Source organism: Labrus bergylta, chromosome 4 (assembly GCF_963930695.1).
Source record: "Labrus bergylta chromosome 4, fLabBer1.1, whole genome shotgun sequence".
Classification (NCBI taxonomy): Eukaryota; Metazoa; Chordata; class Actinopteri; order Labriformes; family Labridae; genus Labrus; species Labrus bergylta.
Window position 1 is genome coordinate 25,786,799 of NC_089198.1, and position 21,782 is coordinate 25,808,580.

At 39.7% G+C, this 21,782-nt stretch overlaps 2 protein-coding genes across 2 annotated transcripts; both read left to right on the forward strand.

The window, feature by feature from the left end:
- The first annotated feature begins 7,439 nt into the window (after positions 1-7,439).
- oprk1 (opioid receptor, kappa 1) lies at positions 7,440-13,356 on the forward strand. The gene is made up of 3 exons (XM_020635176.3): positions 7,440-8,424; positions 9,182-9,534; positions 10,483-13,356. The coding sequence occupies exons 1-3, from the start codon at positions 8,186-8,188 to the stop codon at positions 11,022-11,024; spliced, it is 1,134 nt and encodes a 377-aa protein (XP_020490832.2). The 5' UTR covers positions 7,440-8,185; the 3' UTR covers positions 11,025-13,356.
- Positions 13,357-16,850: 3,494 nt separating this feature from the next.
- Positions 16,851-21,481, forward strand: chmp5a (charged multivesicular body protein 5a). Its single transcript, XM_020635227.3, has 8 exons — positions 16,851-17,022; positions 17,382-17,486; positions 17,576-17,622; positions 18,219-18,312; positions 18,585-18,656; positions 19,164-19,272; positions 19,796-19,911; positions 21,011-21,481. Exons 1-8 carry the CDS (start codon positions 16,954-16,956, stop codon positions 21,059-21,061), a joined length of 663 nt encoding a protein of 220 aa, XP_020490883.1. The 5' UTR covers positions 16,851-16,953; the 3' UTR covers positions 21,062-21,481.
- Positions 21,482-21,782: the final 301 nt, after the last annotated feature.

Below are 21,782 nucleotides of genomic sequence, written 5' to 3' on the forward strand. Positions count from 1 at the left end.
AGAGGCATCAGTAATAATTTCACTCTGTTTCATAACCAGCTAAAAAATCCTCACAGGAGCTTTAAATTGGTATTCAGTACAAAAGACTCATTTCAAACTTTGTCCGACAAGAAAGTATGTAATTCATCAGCAATAAAAATGTTGACGAAATAAGAGTCAATGTAGTTCTTTAAAAAACATGTTCAAAGATAGTTACCACATCAGACACAGGGGTAAAAGTTAATAGATGCTTAAGAAATAATGCTGAAAATAAACTAAAGCTTGCAGATGTCTGTTTTTGTTACCTTGGTAACAAGGATTTAAAGCCTAAGTTAGCTGCCATGTTTGGTGTTGAATTTTTTATTTTGATATTATTTTTTGTGTATATTTTCATGTTGTTTTTCAGAGATAGGACAGAGGATAGATTAGGAGACGAGAATGAGAGAGTCAAACACAGGACGTCTACAGAGCCCCATGAACAGAGGACCATAGCCTCTGTTGATGCAACGCACGATACAATGAATATGAATAATGAATACAATATAGGCTATCAGGGGACCTGATGTAAAAAAAATGTAAGGGAATTTTAATCATCATATATATATTATTAAACATAATGTACTGATACTTAAAGGCATTAACTGTAACACAGAACATTTTCATTGGACTGCTTTGAATGAAGTCGACGCTTATTTTATATGATGATACACTTGAGGAAATATTTTCCTGTTTTGTTATGCATCCAGTACCCCTATCATCCATGCAGAGCTGCAGTGATTAGTAGATTCTAGTTCAGTTAATTCAAAGAAAATTATTATTATTATTATTTTATTTTTTTTAAGATTTTTTTTTTTATGCCTTTAATGGAGAGATAGGACAGTGGATAGAGTCGAAAATCAGGGAGAGAGAATGGGGAACGACATGCAGGAAAGAAGCCACAGGTGGGATGTGAACCCGTCCCGCCCACTCGAGACAACAGCCTCCATACATGGGGCGCGCGCACTAACCACTGTGCCACCAGCGACCCCCAGAAAATTTATTTAAAACTCTTTTAATAATCACATTTAGTTCTTTTTAAAGACTTTTTTATGTTAATTAGCTGTTTTTCTGTCTTCTTTTTTTAAAGTTACTTTTAAAGCCTTTTAAGATGTCACCTGGAGCCATTTCCTGACATTTCATTGACCAGGCAGTTTATTAATGAACAAGGAAAAAAAGTAGTCTTACTTTCAAATGCATCAGATTTTCTAAACTCTTGTCACCCTGTCTTTCAAAACAAGCCTCTTCAGTCTTAAGAAAATATGCTTTGCAAGCAGTGATGTCATCTCAGTCTTGTCTTGCTTGATTGCAGAGAATAACATAACAGAGTCGGAGTCCTTTTTGACAACAAAAAAACAGTGCACATATATTTTGGAAAGAAATAGGATGCTTTGGTATCAAGTCCCCACTCTAGTGATGTCCAGTGAACATGCAATCCTTTTATTTTTTTCAAAAGTTTTATCTTTAGAAATTCTTTCTCCGTGCAGAGTTTTGTTCTCAAATAGTCACACTGGAAGGCCAAACCCTTTAGACTATGACACTTTATTTATTACAACTATCAGCAATCTCTCATTAGAATTGCAAAGCCCATTTGTTATGGGTGAGTGGATCTAATAAGAAAACAATTTTGGTATTTCTTGTACTGCAGGTTACTTTTCAAATGCTGTGTTGTATTGTGTGGTGTGCTCCATCAGAATGTAAATTGAATCTGAGGTGTTTGACCTCTATTCATCTCACCTTGATTGTGCAAATGCTTTCAGCTCTTCCTTTAGTATTTCAGCTTGTTCAGCACAGTCGGGGTAACAATCAGATGTAAGAGGGCAGACCCTTCCTGTCAGCGGGGACAAACTGATGTTTAAATGTGTTTAGAGTTTCAGTGTGCCAATATCTAAAAAAGCTTCCAAAGTCTTTTGAACTCTTTTATTTCATTTCATTCATGTCTTTTACTGCTACTACTCATCTAGAATAATGAAACAGGTTCTTCCTTGACTGCGGATTAGCTAGCTGATAACACAGTCATAAACTGATGTAAAATTCATTCAGCCTTTAATTCATCTTCAGAAAATATGGAAGGCGTGTCCTCCTATAAATGGCATTAAAAGTACAATTTATACAAAAAGAAAAAAAAGTAATTATAGGAAAATAAACAACAGAGAAAGCAATGTAATACTTAGAACATGATGCAGAAAACATCCCCATACTTGCAAAAACAATAGAAAATGTATCATTAAAATGTTCACACATGAATAATCCCTCTCTCAAACAAAAGTGGAAAAAGTTCTGTTTGAAACAACGTCTGCACTTCATTGAATAGTAATTAGAGGACATTAGTATTTACAGCAGCTTCTGTGTGCTGCGCTCAGCTGCATAAACATCCAGAAGGCCACGCTTACAGCATGCAGCATACCTCTGAGTACGCTGCTTCCAGATGCCTTCGTTGCTTCAGCACTGATGTTAAACTCCATGAGGAGATAAAACATGTTTTCCAAGTCTGAATCCTCTGCAGAAATCACACTTTTGTACTCACTCAGACTGTCAATATCCAACACATAATTAAACAGACAACTTTCAATGTCAGCCAGAAAACACACATTTCATCCCTACAGATCCTTAACTTCTGAACTGAATATCACATCATATCACAGCCTTGTAGATGAAAAGGCATACCTGCAGTATTCACACCTACAGTTTCTTGATCATGTAAGCGGCCTTCAAATGTCTTAGCAAGCATTCAAATCAGGTTTCTGCACTCAGCCCTCGAGCTTTGACGTTTAAAAGGTCTCGAGCGCTTGGATGTACACAGAGTCAATATTGATGTAGAGGCTCACTGCTGCTGGCTGCCAGGCTCTGCTTCGCTCCGTGAGCAGTATTTACAGCGGATGGCACTCTGTGCTCACTGTGCATGCCTACCTGAAGAAAAAAAAAAAAAACGAGTGAACTCTGGACTGTCAAACAGATGGGTTTTCTTCCCCCGCTGCCTTTTCTGTTGTTATCCTACCCACAATTGTTGTTCACGGTCAAGGCAGAGGATGCTTGTGTGCATATTCAGCCTCTGGGGCTATGCCTGCCTTATGTCCTGTCTCAACTTTTCAATTGTGTGAAAGTTTTTTATGTCCAGGTAAATGCGCTTGTAAAGAACATTTGAATGCTAGTGTCTGGCTGACTCTACCAAATTCTTTGTGTTGAGCATTTTCATCTGCCCTGCCTGGTGGACCATTAAATGAGATCACAAAGAGAGGAGTATTGTTGCCCCGCTTCATCAATCAAATCCCTTTGCTCTTGTAACTATTGGCCAGAGACGGCCCGTTCCCATAGTGATGATCAAAACAAGTAGTTGCAGGACGCTTCATTCACGGCTGCATCTGAAGTTAAACTAAAACCAGAGTGTTTGCAGCTTGTCCTGTAGTTATGTGATGTACCTACATGACAATGTGGTCGTGTGTTACCTCGTGCTGAAATGTTATGTACGGACTCTGGAATGAGCTGATTCAAAAAGGTTTCAGAGCTGGACTCCATGCGTGTTCACAGTAATCGTTTTCCTGCCGGGCTGTGTGCACTCACACAGTCACAATTATGAATGAATAAATGCACACTATGAACATTTCTTCAAATAACAGACTGACTTTCTCAAAATGTGTGTTGTCCTCAGTACTGAACGTCAGTCCAAGCAAGCCACCAAATACAAAAGAACCAAATGTTTTTATCCCTACTGTTGTGTCTTTTGTCAGTGCCACATGCCAAACATTGTGATCTTTATCTTTAGCAGACTCTCTCTCTCTCTCTCTCTCTCTCTTTTCTCTCCCTTTTCTGATGTGAACACAACATCTGGATACTTAAAGGTACTGAACTCATAGTCTAACCTAGTACAATGCTGCTTTCCCAGGTTGGAGCTACAACATGTGGGACGTAATTATGCTGCTACTAAGTTGCTGGAGACATTCACACAGTGATCTCCACATGACAGCATTAATGGTTAGATAAATGAGGCTATTTTTGTGGCATTGGCGTCTGAGAGACAGGACAATTTAGGAAATCGGTATCTGATTGACTCTTAGAAAGCTCTCGAGGTATACTGTAATCCTATGGGTGACTTGAGAGAATCAAGGCTTGCTCTTGTGTTCCTGAACAAGCAAATTCTTCGAGTAGGAGTCAACTTATTTCTTTACCAAAGACATTTCAAAAGCATATTATTGTATAACATTTTCTAATTCTTACATCAATGCAAATTCAAAACCTCCTTGGATAATCTAAAAGTACATCATCATAAAGCTAAAAACAAGCATTATTTTTCTTCCTTTGTGTAACATATACTGTATGTAGTGAAGAGAACCGATCATCATTTGATACTAAGACGAAAAGCCGTGCCAGCCACCTGTTCTATCTTTCACCATTCATTTCTTAGAAGTCTTCAAACAAAGCACTGTGATGAATATCAATCTTGCAATAATGACATTATTATGAGATGGTTGCATTCGGATCTTGATTGATGCAACGTGGAGCTAAAGGACTAAACCAAATTATCTTACCAATAGGGACAGATTACTGAAGCTCTGCCTCTATAGACAAAAGAGTTGGATGGTTTGGATGCCCAAAAAAACATCATCTTTGAGGGGTAAAGTAGGTCCCCATTTTAGCCTGAAGAAATTCAGCACACAAATTTCAAAAATGCATTCAAACCCACACAAACTCTTCTTCCCTCCCTACCCCTGCAGTTGCCCAACAGTCACTGCCAGTACGTCCCTCTGCCTGGATGTGGCTCTGGAGAATGGATGTTGAGAGGGTAATAGGTGGGTACAGGAGAGTGAGGCAACATGTCCATAAATATGCATATTCTTTTGGTTTGGTTAAGAAGACACAAATGCTACTATACCCTCTTGAAAAAGAATAAAAGCCTGATGACTTGCAATAGAATGAACTTTAAGTATAGTAACAGATGAGACTTAAAGGTAAAATATGTAACATTTTCGCATCAAAATATCTAACTACCTAGTCCTTAGTTAGAAACTTTTTTGAGTTTTACACCTATTATTCCAAATATTCAGCGAGAAATCTCTAATTTATGTACAAATTGAAATTGAACATTATAAGCAAATCGGTCCGGTTTAGCTCAGGGCATGCAAAATCTCTCCCTCTCTCTCTCTCTCTCTCTTCTCCATATTTCTGTCCGTCTTCACTACTACAGTTAAATCAAGGCAAAATTTTTAAAAAATATATCATCTTTAAATGAAAGCATCACATACTTCTTTTTTTGGTATAGACTGGAGGAGAATTATGATGACTTAATATAACACAGATCTGCAGAGCCCCTCCAGACTCAATGAATTAGGATCCCAAACTTACCATTAAACCATGCTCCCAACAAAACTCCAGGTTCAGAGATATTTTGATTTCAGTTTCTCGGTTTAAACCATTCAGACATAAAAATCATTGCTGGCGTGCGGAAAGCCTAGCGTTTAGATCACGCCCCTCATGTGCAGAGGCTATAGTCCTCATGGGTTTGAATCTGACCTCGGCCCTTTGCTGCTGTTGTCCCCCACTCTCACCTCCCAGTACTTCCTGTCTCTCTACAGATGTCATATCCAATAAAGGAAAAAATACCCAAAACATATCTGGAAAAAATAAATAAAATCATTGCTATACCATACATACAAGGTGACAATGGAGACACCTCCATCTGCTGATGGAGATTGAGTTTATATACAGTAATAAAGCAGTCAGTCTGTGTTTGTTCCTGCACAGTGGAGTGAATAACCTTGAGTAATGTGAAAGGGGTTCACTCTGGAGAAAAACACACACAGACTCTGCTGTACCCAGCTGTTGGAGCATTTTATCATCTCTCAGCTCATTGTTTTGGTTTTGCAACCCCCCAAACTTTACAGTTTTAGTTTTCAGAGGTTTATGTTTTGCCCACTGAGAAACAGCTAAATGTACATTTAACATCTTTGAGTGAAATGTTTATATTATGCAGAGATGCACTGGACAGGTGGTGTTTCTCCATGTGTAAAATGTTAGCGGGCAATAAGTTGACAATTTAGTTGTAAGTCTTTCTTTTTTGCCCTGTTAGAGAGAGCTTCTTTAATCTTGAAAAGCTGCTGGGAAATCAAGGCAGCTCCTTCTCTTGTTGATGCCAAATGGCAATGAATGTTCAGGATACTCCACAGGGAACTAACAATGAATGCTGAAAACCTTGACAGTTTTTTAATCCAGGAGGATAAATGAAAAACACCAAAAGATGAGACAGAGAAACCCACGGCTTGGTGTAGAATCCTATGGGGAAAGTTTTTTACTCATTGTTCCTGCAGGTAGAAAATGAGAAAGCTCTGATATGATGATCCCTCTCTTCATCGTGAAACCATTCATTCAAGCCTTTCACCGGATATAGATGACACCTCGGGTGATTATGCAAAGGGTAGTTAAATGGAAAAAAAAGCCTCTGTTTTTGACCTCATCAAGGGAAGGTTATGCAGCAAACATCCCCTCTCCTCTTCTTCAACTCACATAAAACGACCTGTTTCAAGTGATACTGATAGTACACAAACATATCTATTGATTCGGGTTAATGGTAAACACTGCAACTACATTGTTCCTCCATTGCAGCTCTTATAAGACGAAAAACATGATTCAACCTTTAATTTCATCCCGTTTAGCTCTCTCAGTGGAGTTTGTATCACATATTTGTAACTGTCAAGGCCATCTCACAGAGCCAAGCTGCTCTTAACAATAGCAACACACCTACAAAAGGCTTTGTCACTCAAACAACACCTGGCCATGATGGGTCTCTAAGCAACCAGAGTTACTGCACCAAAGGAGGGAGAGGAAACAGCAGCACCTTAATGACTCCCTGTGTCAAATCAGTTGGGGGGAGAAATAAAGGGTTAAGGGTGGAAAATCCTGTAATTTCTGACAACCAGGGTGTCATTTTTGTATATAATTAAAGCTCTCTTCTTTATCTTGAGCTCTTATTGCAGCCTCAATTGGGGATTTTGGAAGAATTGAAGATTTATTTGGGTTTTTAAAGCAGTGGCCAAATTAGGATTGATAAAATACAGAAAGTGTGTCCTGTTTGATGCCGCAGGCATAATGGGAAATTATTTATATTTTTTAAAAAGTCTCCTCTTCTTTCTTGCAGGAAAATCATATTGTGACAAATGTCAAAAATAAATCAGATTAAAAGGTTATTGGCAATTTTAGTTTGAAGGCATGAAAAAAGGCCCCTACATTAAAGTTTCTTTCTGTCCGTGGCAGTTTACACATTGGTTGTTATCTGGTGCTGCTGTCATGTTCACATGCACTCATTTGAAGGTTGCTGTTAAGTGTTCTTCTTACTTCTTCAACATCTGAGAGAGAGCTAGAGAGAGAGAGATAGCAGACTCTGTATGTTTGCATTGCAGAGGCAGATCTCAAAGGAGTTGCTAGGGAACATATAATGAAGCAGAGATGGACATTTTAAAATTTTTCGAGAAATTTGTGGAGCAAAATAGCTTTAACTTTTCTGCAGGCAATTAATGAGCTTATGGGAATGAAAAGGGTTGTTTAAATGTTTAAATAAGCAACCAGATGTTTCAGTGTGATGGTGCATTTGACCAGAAATATGTGAGAAAATATATAAATCTAAAAGAAGCGTTTAATATATTACCAAAATATATTTTTACTTGGCCTGGCATGTATTCAGGGTCAGAACCGTTTTGCCGGCTTGATCCTGTCACATCTGTTGCCTCAGCCTCTGATGTCACTGAATGAGCAGTGCGGGCTTCCAGTGCGCACCTTCGGGGACGCAGCGGTGGCACAGACAGTCAATTCTTTGCTCGAAACCTTTTGTTTCTCCCCAAATTCCTGCATCCGTATTTAAACCTGTGGCTAGGCACCTATAAAGAAACTCCTCTTTTGTGTTGCTGCGTTTAGATGAACTTTTTGGAAGCAGAAAAACAAGTGAGGTGGTGTTGGGCTGAGGTGATGATGTCCTTGAGCGCGGGCTGTTGCGCTCTGCTTTTTAACTAGAGCCAAAATCTGCGTTAAAGGAGACATTTCCCCGTTTATTTTTGCAGCAGTCGTTTGATCTCAGCTGTATTTATCGATACCAGTGTGAACTGAGCTGTCAGTCCTTGTCCAGCAGCAGCAGCAGCAGCAGCAGCAGCAGTTCGGTCGGTGCGGGTAGAAGCGGTTCGGCACCATGGACAGCTCCTTGGTGCACATCTACAAAGAGGACAGGTGTCCCTCAGGACAGCCAGAGGAGTGCATACCAAACTTCACCTGGCAACCCGGACTGTCGGACGTCTTCAACTACACCCCCAACGGCACCTGGGACGCCGAGCCCATGTCGCCCCTCATCCCCATCATCGTGGCGGTGTACTCCGTAGTGTTTGTGGTGGGCTTGGCGGGCAACTGTTTGGTGATGTATGTCATCATTAGGTAAGTTCACACCTTTTAAATATGTTTTTAATCAAAGCCAGTCGTTCCCTTAAGTGAAAAACATGTAGGATTAGGCTATAGCTGAGAGAACAACAGGAAATTCATTGTATTTTAATTTGTGAACATCTGAGGTTAATAGCAGGGAGATTGCTCCATGAGAGTGTTTGTTCATCTGCTGTCGTGAATGTAATGAGTTTAGGGTCACTTGTAGGGCTATAAATAAGAATAGTCCGTGACGCTGAAGCATAAAAAACGAAGTGCAGTCGAACTTCTGTTCTTTCCATGTTTTCTTGTGCCTGTGCAATGTTCAGCAGTTGTTTTTCTCTGTAAACTGAATCTTGAAGGCAGCACCATGAGCTACTTTTAGGAAAAGTGCAGGTTTGCAGTGATTGTAATGTCATTCATCTCTTGTTTCACTACATTTGAGGTTCAGTTCAAAGCTTCATGAAGGTCTTTTCCTTTTAAGTAATGTGAAAGCTCAACCGTGGTTCGATTTATTTTTAAAGCTTTGTATTAATCACGGGATCATGAAGAAAAAGTTGAAGTTAAAGAGCCTCCCTTTGGTTATTGTGTGTGCTTAAGTGAATCTATTTAGTGATAGAGCTGAGCACCTTAGTAAACAATCGTTATCTCAAAAAGTGATTCAATTGACCTTGCTCTTCTTCTAAAAGATTAAAACAACAAAAAACTAAAAGTGGTGAACAAAAAAACAATCAATCAAATCCATCCATCCTCTTCATGTCTGCCTCCACAACAGATACACCAAGATGAAAACAGCCACTAACATCTACATCTTCAACCTGGCCGTGGCTGACGCTCTGGTCACCACCACCATGCCCTTCCAGAGCACTGACTATCTGCTCAGCTCCTGGCCGTTCGGCGAGGTGGCATGCAAGGTCTTTATCTCCATCGATTACTACAACATGTTCACCAGCATCTTTACCCTGACCATGATGAGCGTGGACCGCTACGTGGCCGTGTGCCATCCGATCAAGGCCCTGGATTTCCGCACGCCCGTCAAGGCCAAGATCATCAACGTGATCATCTGGGTGCTGTCGTCTGCTGCCGGGGTTCCTGCGATGATACTGGGCAGCACAAAATCCAACAATGGTACCTTCTGCTGCAATAAATATACACTTCTGTGCACTGTGACTTCACCTGAGATGTTTAACAGTAGTTACATATTTCTGTGTGTCTATTATTGAGACAAAAGATTGTCTGTCTTATATGCAATTTTAAACTTTAAAACTTCTTCACCTTGTTTTATCTCAGTTGCTGCAGGAAGCTTCCTGGAATTCTTGAAAGAGAATGTTCTGTTGGTTGACGAGAGCCTACATTACAAATACTTGACAGGATAAAGCTAGAGCAGTAATTATTTGTTCACATAGGTTGAGAAAAGAGATTGAAATATTCCTCTTTTTCAGGGACAGACTGAGAGATCGTGTGTGTTCGCGACGGGCCTCTATACGATAAGAGAGATCTGACATTAGGGTTTATTAGCTTTTCAGTCTGTCAACTGACAACTGGGTTGGTTGTGTCAGTTTTACTGTATACTTCGATTCTGGCTGATTTATCTTTACAATTGTTGGATGTGTTTTGACTAAATCTTTACAAGCATCCATGGCTCTCAAAGGATGAATCCTAGGGCAAGCATGAGGTTGACTATTTGTTTGTTTGTCAAATGTCTTCCCAACTGTTGGATGGATTTCCATGGAATATGATGAATTTCTATAATCGCTTAACTTTTTGGCACAACTGCACTTTGAGTACTACCAATGAGGAAACTTCAATTTGGCCTATTTCCTCGTAACTGTAAAAGCATTCTACATAGCTGAAGTGTTAAAATGCTAAAACACCTAACACTGTACACATATTAATATATATCGAACATGATATCAGCATTATGAGTACATAAGCCACCAGCAAACATTGAAATTTAGACTTACTCTCAATGCTAAAAGTGCATTTGTTAGCATGAAAGAAGACTGTAGTTTTGTTGGTTTTCCCATAATTCAGTGTGACTGACTGAAATCCTTCCTGCTAACTCTGTTCAAACAGGGACTACAGAGTGTGCTCTACAGTTCCCTGAACCCTACATCTACTGGGACACCCTGATGAAGATCTGTGTCTTCATCTTTGCCTTCGTAGCACCCGTCATAATCATCACTGTCTGCTACACTCTGATGGTCATGCGGCTGAAAAGCGTGCGCCTGCTCTCTGGCTCACGAGAAAAGGACCGCAACCTGCGTCGGATCACACGCCTCGTGTTGGTGGTGGTTGCCGTCTTTGTCGTGTGCTGGACCCCCATCCACATCTTCATCTTGGTCAAGGCCTTGTCAGCCAACGTGCCCGAGACCACCGCTGTCATGGCCGCTTACTTCTTTTGCGTGGCGCTAGGTTACACCAACAGTAGCCTCAACCCCATCCTCTACGCTTTCCTCGATGAGAACTTCAAGAGGTGCTTCAGGGACTTCTGCTGCCCCGGAGCCAGGAGACATGGGGACTGTCAGGGGGTGAGTCGAGTGAGGAGCACCCTGCGAGACCACTCATGTCCCGCAGAAGGTCGAGGAGATACTATGAGGCAGGCCAGGCCGGTATGACTAGCCATGGACACGTCCTCTATGCCCTATCAGGGCTGGGAGGACTCCAACGATCTGGGCTTGACTCAAATCACCACTGCTATCTGAGGGCGGGGCCACAGAAAGGACTAGATTTTTGAATGTATTCAGCATGTTGGTCAGAGAATCAGAAGAATTTGTTGACTGAAGAATAATTTAGTTATATTCAAAACTTTTCTAATTAAGACTAATCCCATTATAAAACCCAAACCATCCAACAATGTATCCTACACACCAATGTTGCCTGTGTAGCCAAAACCGTATGAGATTATTCTGACATTGTTGTTGAGAAATACATAAAAATGTAAATGAGTTGTATGGTTGGAGTGGATGACATGATACTCCAAAAGGAAACTGTGTCTGACTGGAGTCAATCCCTTGACTTTAACCTGCTGCTCTTTGACTTAGACCTCTTAATGTGTAACTCTCCGCCACATTAACTAATCCCCAACAGATACAAAATGTACTTGTTTGAGAAATATCTGCAAGAATCTACAGTAACAAAGTGCTTGAAAAATAACTTTATACTAAACAAGGTGTAGAGAAACAAGAAATGAATGACAGGCTAACAACATGTAGATTAACCACTAATACGTGTAAATAATTATTGTGTAAGATGTCCAAATATCTTTTGGCATATGTGAAATATAATATTTCAAGTATGATTCACAAGTGTTTAACCTTCTGAAAGTATTTCCTCTTTGATCGAGTCGGCCATTTTGCTACGCCATCTTTTATTATAGCGTTTTTAACAGTACACAGAACAGAAAAGCAACCGAGGCCACCATACATTCACGCTTTGAATGGCAGGGTTGTAAAATAGAACCTGACCACTAGATGGCTCTAAATCCTAGACACGAGACCTCTAGAATGAAGCTTAGCTCACAAGCCCATGAGACAGTTAATGTTTAAGTACATCAAGGCCTCTGCCAGAAAATGATAAAATGTATAAAAATGTATAAACCTCTTATATGGTTGATGTGTAAAATACATTTAAAAAAGGATTTTATTGTGTTGTCCATATTAGTGTCAATAGGAGCCTTGTCAAGATAATGTGAAACTTTAGTCAGCAAAATGTATGCAAAGTATTTTATGTAGCTTAATCATATTTTGTTCACCTGACCTGCTACATGTACTTAACATAATTCACATGTGTATATTTTATAAAGCAGAATGTACAGTAGTTCTCCCCGATGGGGAACAAGCAGCATTGTTTTAAACTAATTGTGTTTACATTCATTGTAGTTTTGGTGCTTTGCTGTACTGTGACTTTGTGAATGGTCTTTATCTTTGAAGATTCTCTCTTTGGTAGCACCGTCATGTAGAATATCGAATAATCTCTCAGGGATCATCCTCTGAAATTCAACAAAAGATCAAAGTGTTTTCTCCTTGACAAGGACTCAAAGTTTAAACACCAGACGTTTCTGTCAAAAGCTGAACTTTGAGCTTCAAGAAACCATTATTACATCTGACACTGCTCCACATTTCCAGCTGTGAAGATTTTCATCTTTTGGAGTAGATGTAGACATAGATATGTATAAAGTCATAATGTCATGTTCTCACCTTGTCAAAACGCCGGCACCTGTGAAATATGAAGGAGGACTCCAAGGCAACAGCCAACGAGCCAGTGAGACACTTTATCTACACGACAGGGCTTTTGGTGTTAGTTTTGAGTGTAAATCTTTGCTCAACATGTAATCATTACGGTTTTATTTAGATGATTTTTTTTACGTTTATTCCCGTGCAAATTTCTCTCTGTTAAAGAAAAAATATATATTTTTTGTGACCTTTTTATAGCTTGGTTATCAGAATTACTGTAGCTCTTATAGGACTCAACAAATCAACTGGAATTACCAAAATTACAAAAACTAGATTTTATTTTTCTGGCTGCATAGCAAATCATTTACATATTTGCTTGTCTAGATCTGATAATGTTGTAGTAGTTATTGCTGAAAAGGTTGGGCCTTGTTTTGTGTGCCTTATCTCTGGGCCCTTAACTTTTTTTTTTCTAAATGATGACTACGCTTAAATTGTAGCATTATTTTACAGTGAATGTATGTCTTACTACTTTAAGCTAGTTACACTATGTGTTTCAATTTCCTCTAATGCTGTTATTTAAGTAAGTAATACGGTTGTAATAAAATACATTATGATTTTCAGCCCAATGCTTAACAACATATTTATAAAGTGTTACATCGTAAGTTGATTTCATCTGTTGTATATTTAGCTGTAACTATGAGCTGTAAACGTCAAAACATGTTTCATGTAAGTGCAACTAAGTCACAATAAAGCTCTGAGATGTAAGATTGATGAAGAGAGCTTTATTTCTTTCCTTGATGATGTCAAATGGGTTCAATGAAAAAACTATTTGGCATAACATGACAGAATGGAGTTTATAATCCGCCTCCCCAATGACTCATTTTCTTTCAATCCTTTATTCATTTTTTCCAGTTCAGCCACAAAGTTAGTGTTTCCATGGTGAGTGCACAGACTGAAAGCAGGGACCCATGGCCTGTTGTACTAATTGTGTGATATTACGTATTCGTGGCCTTGCAGAGGAATTTGTATTTATTGCAAATGTATTAGTTGCTGCTATACTGTGGCTCTCTAGATCTTGGTTGACTTGTGTTATTGCCCAGGTTAAATGGATTATTTAGGGGCGCTGGTGGCTCAGTGGTTGGTGCACCCACCTCATGTATGGAGGCTATGGTCCTCCAAGCGGGTGGCCCAGGTTCAAATCCGACCTGAGGCTCCTTTCCCACATGTCATTCCCCACTCTCTCTCTCTCCCTGATTTGCGACTCTGTCCACTGTCTGTCTTATCGCTCCAATAAAGGCACAAAAAGTAAAAATAAAAATAAAATATATATGTATCTCACAGCATATTTCTCTCTGCATTCAGACCTTATCAGTGCTTACTCTGCTCTGTTGCCTCCTCCAATATACAGACTTTACTGTGTTCCTAATAAATGTTATTATCAACTTTAGACCTGGTAATATGTAGTAGTCACTATTTTTTGTGCTGCCCCCAAGTGGCCAAATATATTGGTATTAAAGGTTGATTAAATAATATATATATTATAGGTTTTAAGTTTGATAAAGATTCAAAGACTATGAAACACCATGTCTTTTTAAGTTTGGAGGACTCTGTTGGTTTAATGGACTTGTAAAATTGTAGTCGTGGAGACAAAGATGTGATCACTCACAGGTTGTCCAATTACATCAACTGACAACTGAGAATGAAAGTGATGAAATAAAGCCAATTACTCTAATTATAGTCAATTATTTTTTTATGTACAAAAAAAGAAGAGAAAATAAAAAATATTCTCTAAAGTTATCATTCGTCATATACTTAGCCCTCTGTGCAGCAGCTGACGGGCCAAATGATGTGCAGGGATCCCCAGAGATTGAGATGGAAATTATATAAATCACTCCTCTGTCAGCTATTATGATCACAATGCTTCCATTTCTTCCACCCTCTTTCCCTGTCTCTTTTTCTTTTACATTTAACAGGTTCAGTAAGAGTTTACTGAGATACCTTTTGAGCTTTTTGAACATGTTCACAACCCTTTAAGTCAATTTACAGGTGAAACAACATAATGCCACATAAAGCCTAATTAAATCATGTAACTGCAGAAGGAGTGTGAGTTCAATACCCTACATTTTTTTGTTAGCAATGCCTCTGTGTTGTAGGCTACTTCAGTACGCATTTGTATGTGGGACTTGTATTTGTATTGGAGCGTTTAATTCTTTGTATTACTATTTTTCACTTAAAGCTCCTGTGAGGAACTTTCGGTTATGTTGATTTTGGCGCCCCCTGTGGACAAAAAGGACACTGGTGCACTTTTATTGACAAGGCCATGCTTGGGCTACTGCCCTCCTACATCTGTAACCTAATCACATGGAGAACTGTTGATTCTTATGGCTTGCGTTCAAATGATCAGTTGTTGCTGTCTGTTCCATTTGCCCGCACAGAGCTGGGAAAAAGGGCTTTCGTCTACTCTGCTCCTTCTTTTTTTTATAATTTTAATTGCTGTCTGTATGTTGTGAGTGTGACTGTGTAACTTTTGCTGCCAGGACTCCCTTGAAATAGAGGTTTATTATCTCAATGGGACTTTCCTGGATAAATAAAGGTTAAATTAAATTAAATTTAAAAAAAAGTGTTACTTATCATCTTGCCTAATCTTGTCCTGTTCATGTGTATGTAATGATTCTGAGGATAAATCTCTTCCTACTGGAGGTTACAAGCATTCAGATGACAAATCTTGTCACTCTTGTCAATCTTGTTTTGTTTGCTTTCATAGCATTATATATACTATAGCATTATAGCCGAACATCGGGGTGGATGACGCCGTCATCTACCTACGGCAGAGATCCTGGACTCACCTGGAGAACACCGGCAGCACTGTGAGGGTCATGTTCTTTGACTTCTCCAGTGCCTTCAACATCATCCAGCCTGCACTGCTCAGGGGGAAGCTAGAGGGGGCGGGAGTGGACTGTCACCTGGCTGCATGGACAACGGACTACTTCACCAACAGACCACAGTACGTGAGGCTTCAGGACTGTGAGTCTGACATGGTGGTCTGCAGCACAGGGGCCCCGCAGGGGACAGTTCTCTCCCCTTTTCTCTTCACCCAGTACACCTCGGACTTCTGTTACAACTCTGGGAGCTGCCACCTGCAGAAGTTCTCCGATGACACAGCCATCGTGGGGTGTGTGTCTAAGGGGAGCGAACAGGAGTACAGGCAGGTCATCTTGGACTTTGTCGACTGGAGTGAGCTCAACCACCTTCAGCTCAACGCCAACAAGACAAAGGAGATGGTGATTGACTTCTGCAGGAATGTCGACTTCACCTGCTGAGGCGACTGATGTCCTTTGGAGTATGCAGGACTCTGCTACGGACTTTTTATGACACTGTGGTGGCGTCTGCACTTTTCTATGCAGTGGTCTGCTGGGGAGGAGGGAGCACAGAGAGAGAGACAGGAAGAGACTGAACAGACTGGTCAGGAGGGCCAGTTCTGTCTTGGACTGTCATCTGGACTCTGTAGAGGAAGTGGATGAGAGGAGGATGTTAGTGAAGCTGACATCCATCATGGACAACCCCTCTCACCCCCTGCATGACACTGTGGGGGCTCTGAGCAGCTCCTTCAGCAGCAGACTCAGACACCCACCCTGCAAGACAGAGCGCTACCGCAGGTCGTTCATCCCATCTGCAGTCAGACTGTTTAATCAGACTGTTTAATCAGACTGTTTAACAAACATCACCACCTCATGCTACACACTGTGTGTGTGTTTTTTAAGAACAAGTTACTGTGTAATTTTACATTTACATTATTGTATTTTTTTACATTATTGTATTTTTTATTTAAATGATGTAAATATGTTTGATCTGTTTTTAACTTCTATTTTTATTTTATATAAGTATATTCCTGTCCCCTGTTTTCTGGAGCTGCTGTAATGCACAAATTTCCCCCACGAGGGATCAATAAAGTTTATCTTTATCTTTATCTTTATCAGTCTGAATCATGACAAGCAAAAGACCCCTCACAGGAGCTTGAAAATAAAGCACCTTAAATACTCCCTTAAGCGTTTCGAACAGAGTCAATAGAATATAATTAAAAGCTCCATCTAATGTTACTATATTTGCATTGTAGTGGCTGATACGACAAAGACACTGTGGTGGAGACAAAAGCCTTTTGACACATCTACAACCCCTCTGCTCGCCACACGGGGGCGGGCGTGTATCACAACCCTGATTGGTCATAACGGTTTACGCCGGCCAATGGGAACCTCTTGCGTCTGTACCGTTGCTTCCGGGTGTCTCCACTGTAGAAATCCTCTTGCAGTTGATGTTTTTCTGGTGTTTTCTAAGGGCAGCTAATAGCTAAGTACCCTTTAATACGTTTATCAAAATGAACAGAATATTCGGACGTGGGAAGCCGAAAGCGCCTCCTGCGAATCTGTCGGACTGTATCGGCAATGTGAGTACTGCGTTGTTGTTTGTGTCTTTATTATGGGACATAACGGTACGTTTACTAAAGCTAACATGGCCACAAAAGGACAGTCTTACAACAACACTGTGCGAGTTAGTTATCACACTCAAGATATTAAAGGCTTTCCACTGATATAACCCCTTCTTTGTTTTCCTTTCCGCCGGATTTAGTTGAAAAAGATGTGTTTTTTTAAACCATAGCCGCCCTTTAGATTTTTACACCCTCGAGCTATCTCCTCCTCTGTTTTCCTTTATCACACAAACACAAACCCACACAGGCGAGATGTATGTGTGACCTGCAGGGAAAACATGAAGTTACAATAAGTCTTTGATGATTGATCTCCTCAGGTCGATGCGAGGGCGGAGTCCATAGATAAGAAGGTCGCCAGACTAGATGCCGAACTTGTCAAGTACAAGGATCAGATGAAGAAGATGAGGGACGGGCCCTCGAAGGTAACACCGAGCAGCCTCATGATCAGAATAGTGATGTTTCAACGATGGCGTGTTGTTTACTTATTAATAACGTGTATTTCACATTGCAGAATATGGTGAAACAGAAGGCAATGAGAGTCCTGAAGCAGAAGAGAATGTGAGTCCTGGTTCTGGTTCTGGTTCTGGTTCTGGTTCCTACATAGGTGATAGCAGTCAAAGACATGTGTAATGGCATGACTGATTCTAATAACCTAATGTAGCCCATCACACTGTCTGTATCTACATGTACATGTATCTGAGCACAGTTCTGTAAGAATGTGTATCTAACAGAAATGTCTGCATGTAGTTACCTAAAAAAATGATATCACCTTAACAGAGCCCAATACGAGAAAACGTATTGCACTTAGAACACTAAAATGAACTACTAAATTTAAGGGATTAAGAATGCTTGCTTATATTATAATACTCGCTGATAATTTGCTCAAACATCTAGGGTTGTTGGGGCACTACTAAGAGCTGAGGTAAACATATCTTTATATACAGTTCTATGGGGACCCCGTTAGATCTGGGTTTTTTAGCCAATTTTTTGTAATTCATCTGGCCATTCGTTCTGGAAAGCGTCTGATTGGGAGCATGACAATGATCCCAAGCCGACTGCTAATGCTGTGAAGTCCTTGGAGAGAAAGGCTTTCAAACAGTACCGTTAAGCACATTACAAATGTTCTGATACCAGCTGTGTTTTGTTCTGAACAGGTATGAAGGTCAAAGGGAGCAGCTGGCTCAGCAGTCTTTTAACATGGAGCAGGCCAACTACACAATCCAGACTCTAAAGGACACCAAAACAACAGTAAGAGCCACACTGCTTCACAAAAACACTTGTTGACTCTTTCATGCAAGTATATTAAACTTTAACTCTAGATTCTTGTCATACGGTGCTATAAGAAGGTTTTTTTTTCTGTGAGTGAACTCGATGCTTTTGGTCAAACTATAAACAGTTTCTCCTCTCCTGACATGATCTCTGTCAGCGTGATTCTTAGCCAGGTCAGCATTATGTCAAACAAGACACATTACAGACTATTACTGAACACCTCCTTCTGCAATGTATTTCTTTGTTCCCAGGTGGATGCCATGAAGATTGGTGCAAAAGAAATGAAAAGAGCTTACAAGGATGTCAAACTGGATCAGATTGATGTATGTTTGTTATATGCCATGTCACTGTTTCTATTATCACTCAGTAACTATGTAGTGAAGGGTAAGGCGACACCACACATTCATACTCAGGACTAGTGTGTGTTTTTTTTCTTTGTCGTGTGATGATGTACCCAGCACAGAGTAGGAATAAGGTCCACAAAATGTTAGAATCATCAGCATTACATCATTTCCCCCTCCTCTTCAATTGGTATAATCAACCTTTTTACACATGTTTTTTTTTAAATGCTTGTTGCAGTGTAAAATGTTCAGGTGGTTAACACCACTCTTATTAAAAACACAGCTGCACAATTATTAAAGTCCTTGTTAAAGAATATGGCTTGATAAGCACATTTATTGGAGCAACGCTTTATAAAAAAGTTATTTTATCACTCAATGCAGACACACTGCTGGATTAGTCTCTCTTTTATCACTTCATTGTTGTTACATCATTATCACTCTGTTATACTGAGAGATTTTGGACATTAAAAGTGTTTCTTGAACTTTCAGGATTTACAGGACCAGCTGGAGGACATGATGGAGGACGCCAACGAGGTACAAGAGGCCCTGAGCCGCAGCTATGGCACTCCAGAGATCGATGAGGATGACCTTGAAGCAGGTATTTTGAATTGACTTTCTCAGCAGGCCGCTTCATCGACAGAACCTCTTAAAAATGAAACATAAACGCCAACATTTAAACAACAGAAAGAGCTCAATAGTTAGGCTTTCAGCTTTTCAAAAAAACAATTTTTGTTTTAATAATCTTATCATGACTATTTTTTCCTTGGCTTTGCATTTATGTTATTTCATATATAAAGTACTTTTAATAAGAGACTCCTTTCCAGCAGTCAATAGTGACCAAAACATAACCAACAGTTAATTATATCAACAGAGCAGGAAACCATAAAACTCTGTTTCTCTTTCTCCTGTGACCCTGCAGTGATATTGATTGATTGATTGATTGATTGATAGGACACAGTCTGTCATGATGGATAAATATGAGCTGCATCTTCTAAATCTTGGCTTAAGGATGCATTGTTGTCTTTGAAATGCCACTTGTTTTTTTTTTTTCTGTAAACAAAGAAAAAGTAAAAAGCATCATTGTGTAGAGTACTTTAGTGACAGTGAATCTGTGGTTTCAGAGCTGGATGCACTGGGCGATGAGCTGCTGCTGGATGATGACAGCTCCTACCTGGACGAGGCCTCAGCTGCCCCGTCTATCCCCGAGGGAATGCCCAGTGACAGCAAAACAAACAAGGTAACTGTAGAGCTGTGTGGAGCACAGCCGCGACTGTAAACTAACATTATACTCAAGAGAAAGAGTGGAGAATTACATCATTTAAAATACGGCCTTCAACAAAGGACTATAATAATGATCCATTCCATATAAATCAGATGAATCTTTAAATGATTCTGCCTATTCTACAAAACGTTTGTCAGATTGTGGGTGAAATGATGACTCATGTTAGCAGCTCTGTTGAAAATACCTGAAACTGAAATTCCAAATGATGATGCTAGGGTTTGAAATGCTTTGACATCATGTCGTCGTGTTTTTGAAAGGTTTCACCAACCTTTCAAGCAGCCACATGCTTGAGTTCTTTTTTTTTTCAACTGTGTGAAAGTAAACAACAAGAATCTTCAAACTAATGTTGGGTAATCACGTAACCGTCCAGCTTCTTGTCAAGGCAAAGATGTAACTCCAGTTGATAGACATGAAGTACTGGAGAAGCAGAAGAGGATTTTCTAGCACAACGTCAACAACTACCGAGGTGCTAGAAGGGCGTTAAGGCTTCATGCTGATGTGTCGGTCTAATAAAGTTAATAAAGTTGATCTTCATGGTGTTGCTGGAGCTTTTTGACCTCTATAGGCATAAAGTACAAATATTATGTAGCAGTTTATGTTCAAAAAAACTCAAGAGATAGTTTTTTCTTGGTTATGTTTTTGGGACATTTTTGCCTTTATTGGACAGGACAGCTGTAGAGAGACAGGAAATGTTGGGAGGAGAGAGTGGGGCATGCAGCAAAGGGCTGAGGTCGGATTCGAACCTACGGCCGCTGTGACAAGGCAACAGTCTCTGAACATGTGGTGCACGATATAACAGCTAGGCTATCAAGCACCCCATTTAAGAGATTAGATTCCTCAATGAATCTACTTCATGCTGCTCTTGGTAGAAACTCCAAAAAGTATCTGAATGCTGTTGACCCTGATTGATTGACAGTTTTGAAGCATATTGATAATCAAAACCTTGTTTAACGTGAACCAGCTCAAAGAATGATAACACTTGAGACGTAGGTGTGTTTGCTTGTGAACACACTAACTAAAAATATTTACTAACTTTTTTTTTTTTTTTTTTCAGGACGGGGTTTTGGTGGATGAGTTTGGTCTGCCACAGATTCCTGCCACATAAACAAAGGACGGATCAGAACGACTGCACTTCAACTGAAAAACACTTTTATATGTAGAGGAACATTTATACATGCGGAAACCATTTGACCTGAGAACAACATGGTTTTGAATCCGTGTTTGGGTTGTGTATTGTTACCACTACCGTGCCAGCATGTGGCCTTGTAACATACTAACCTTTTTAAAAAAAAGAAAACATTTTCATTTTTTCCCTCTTCCTCCTCCGGTCGAACACTCTCAAGTCTCACTCTGCAGCAGTGTTACTTAGCTATATTTATTTCATTCATGTTATTCTAGATTTGTGTGCTGTTTTAGTCATGAAGATTTTGTTTGAGTTATTTTTTAAGTGAAGATGGTTTACACGGAGGCGGATCAAATGTCTGCAGGTTACATGAAATTTTCAAAATAAACTTGTTTCAATTAACCTTGTATTATTTATAACTCTCCTATACTTTCTTCTTGTTTTAGGGGTTTCATTTAGATTTGTTATTTGTCTTTTTTGATTCCTTTCTTTGAGATGTTGTAGATTTATCTTGCCGCTCAAATCTAAACAAGTGGACAACGATCACATCTTGTAGTTAAACGTGATATGTAAAGGTTAAACGGGTGTTAGATAATCTGGCATGGCAGCCTAAGGGAAATCCGTGTAGTGATCTAGTAGTTAAAACTGACGCACTTGCACATTTGCGCAACTTTTTTTTTAATTCGAAGGAACTGCATTCCTT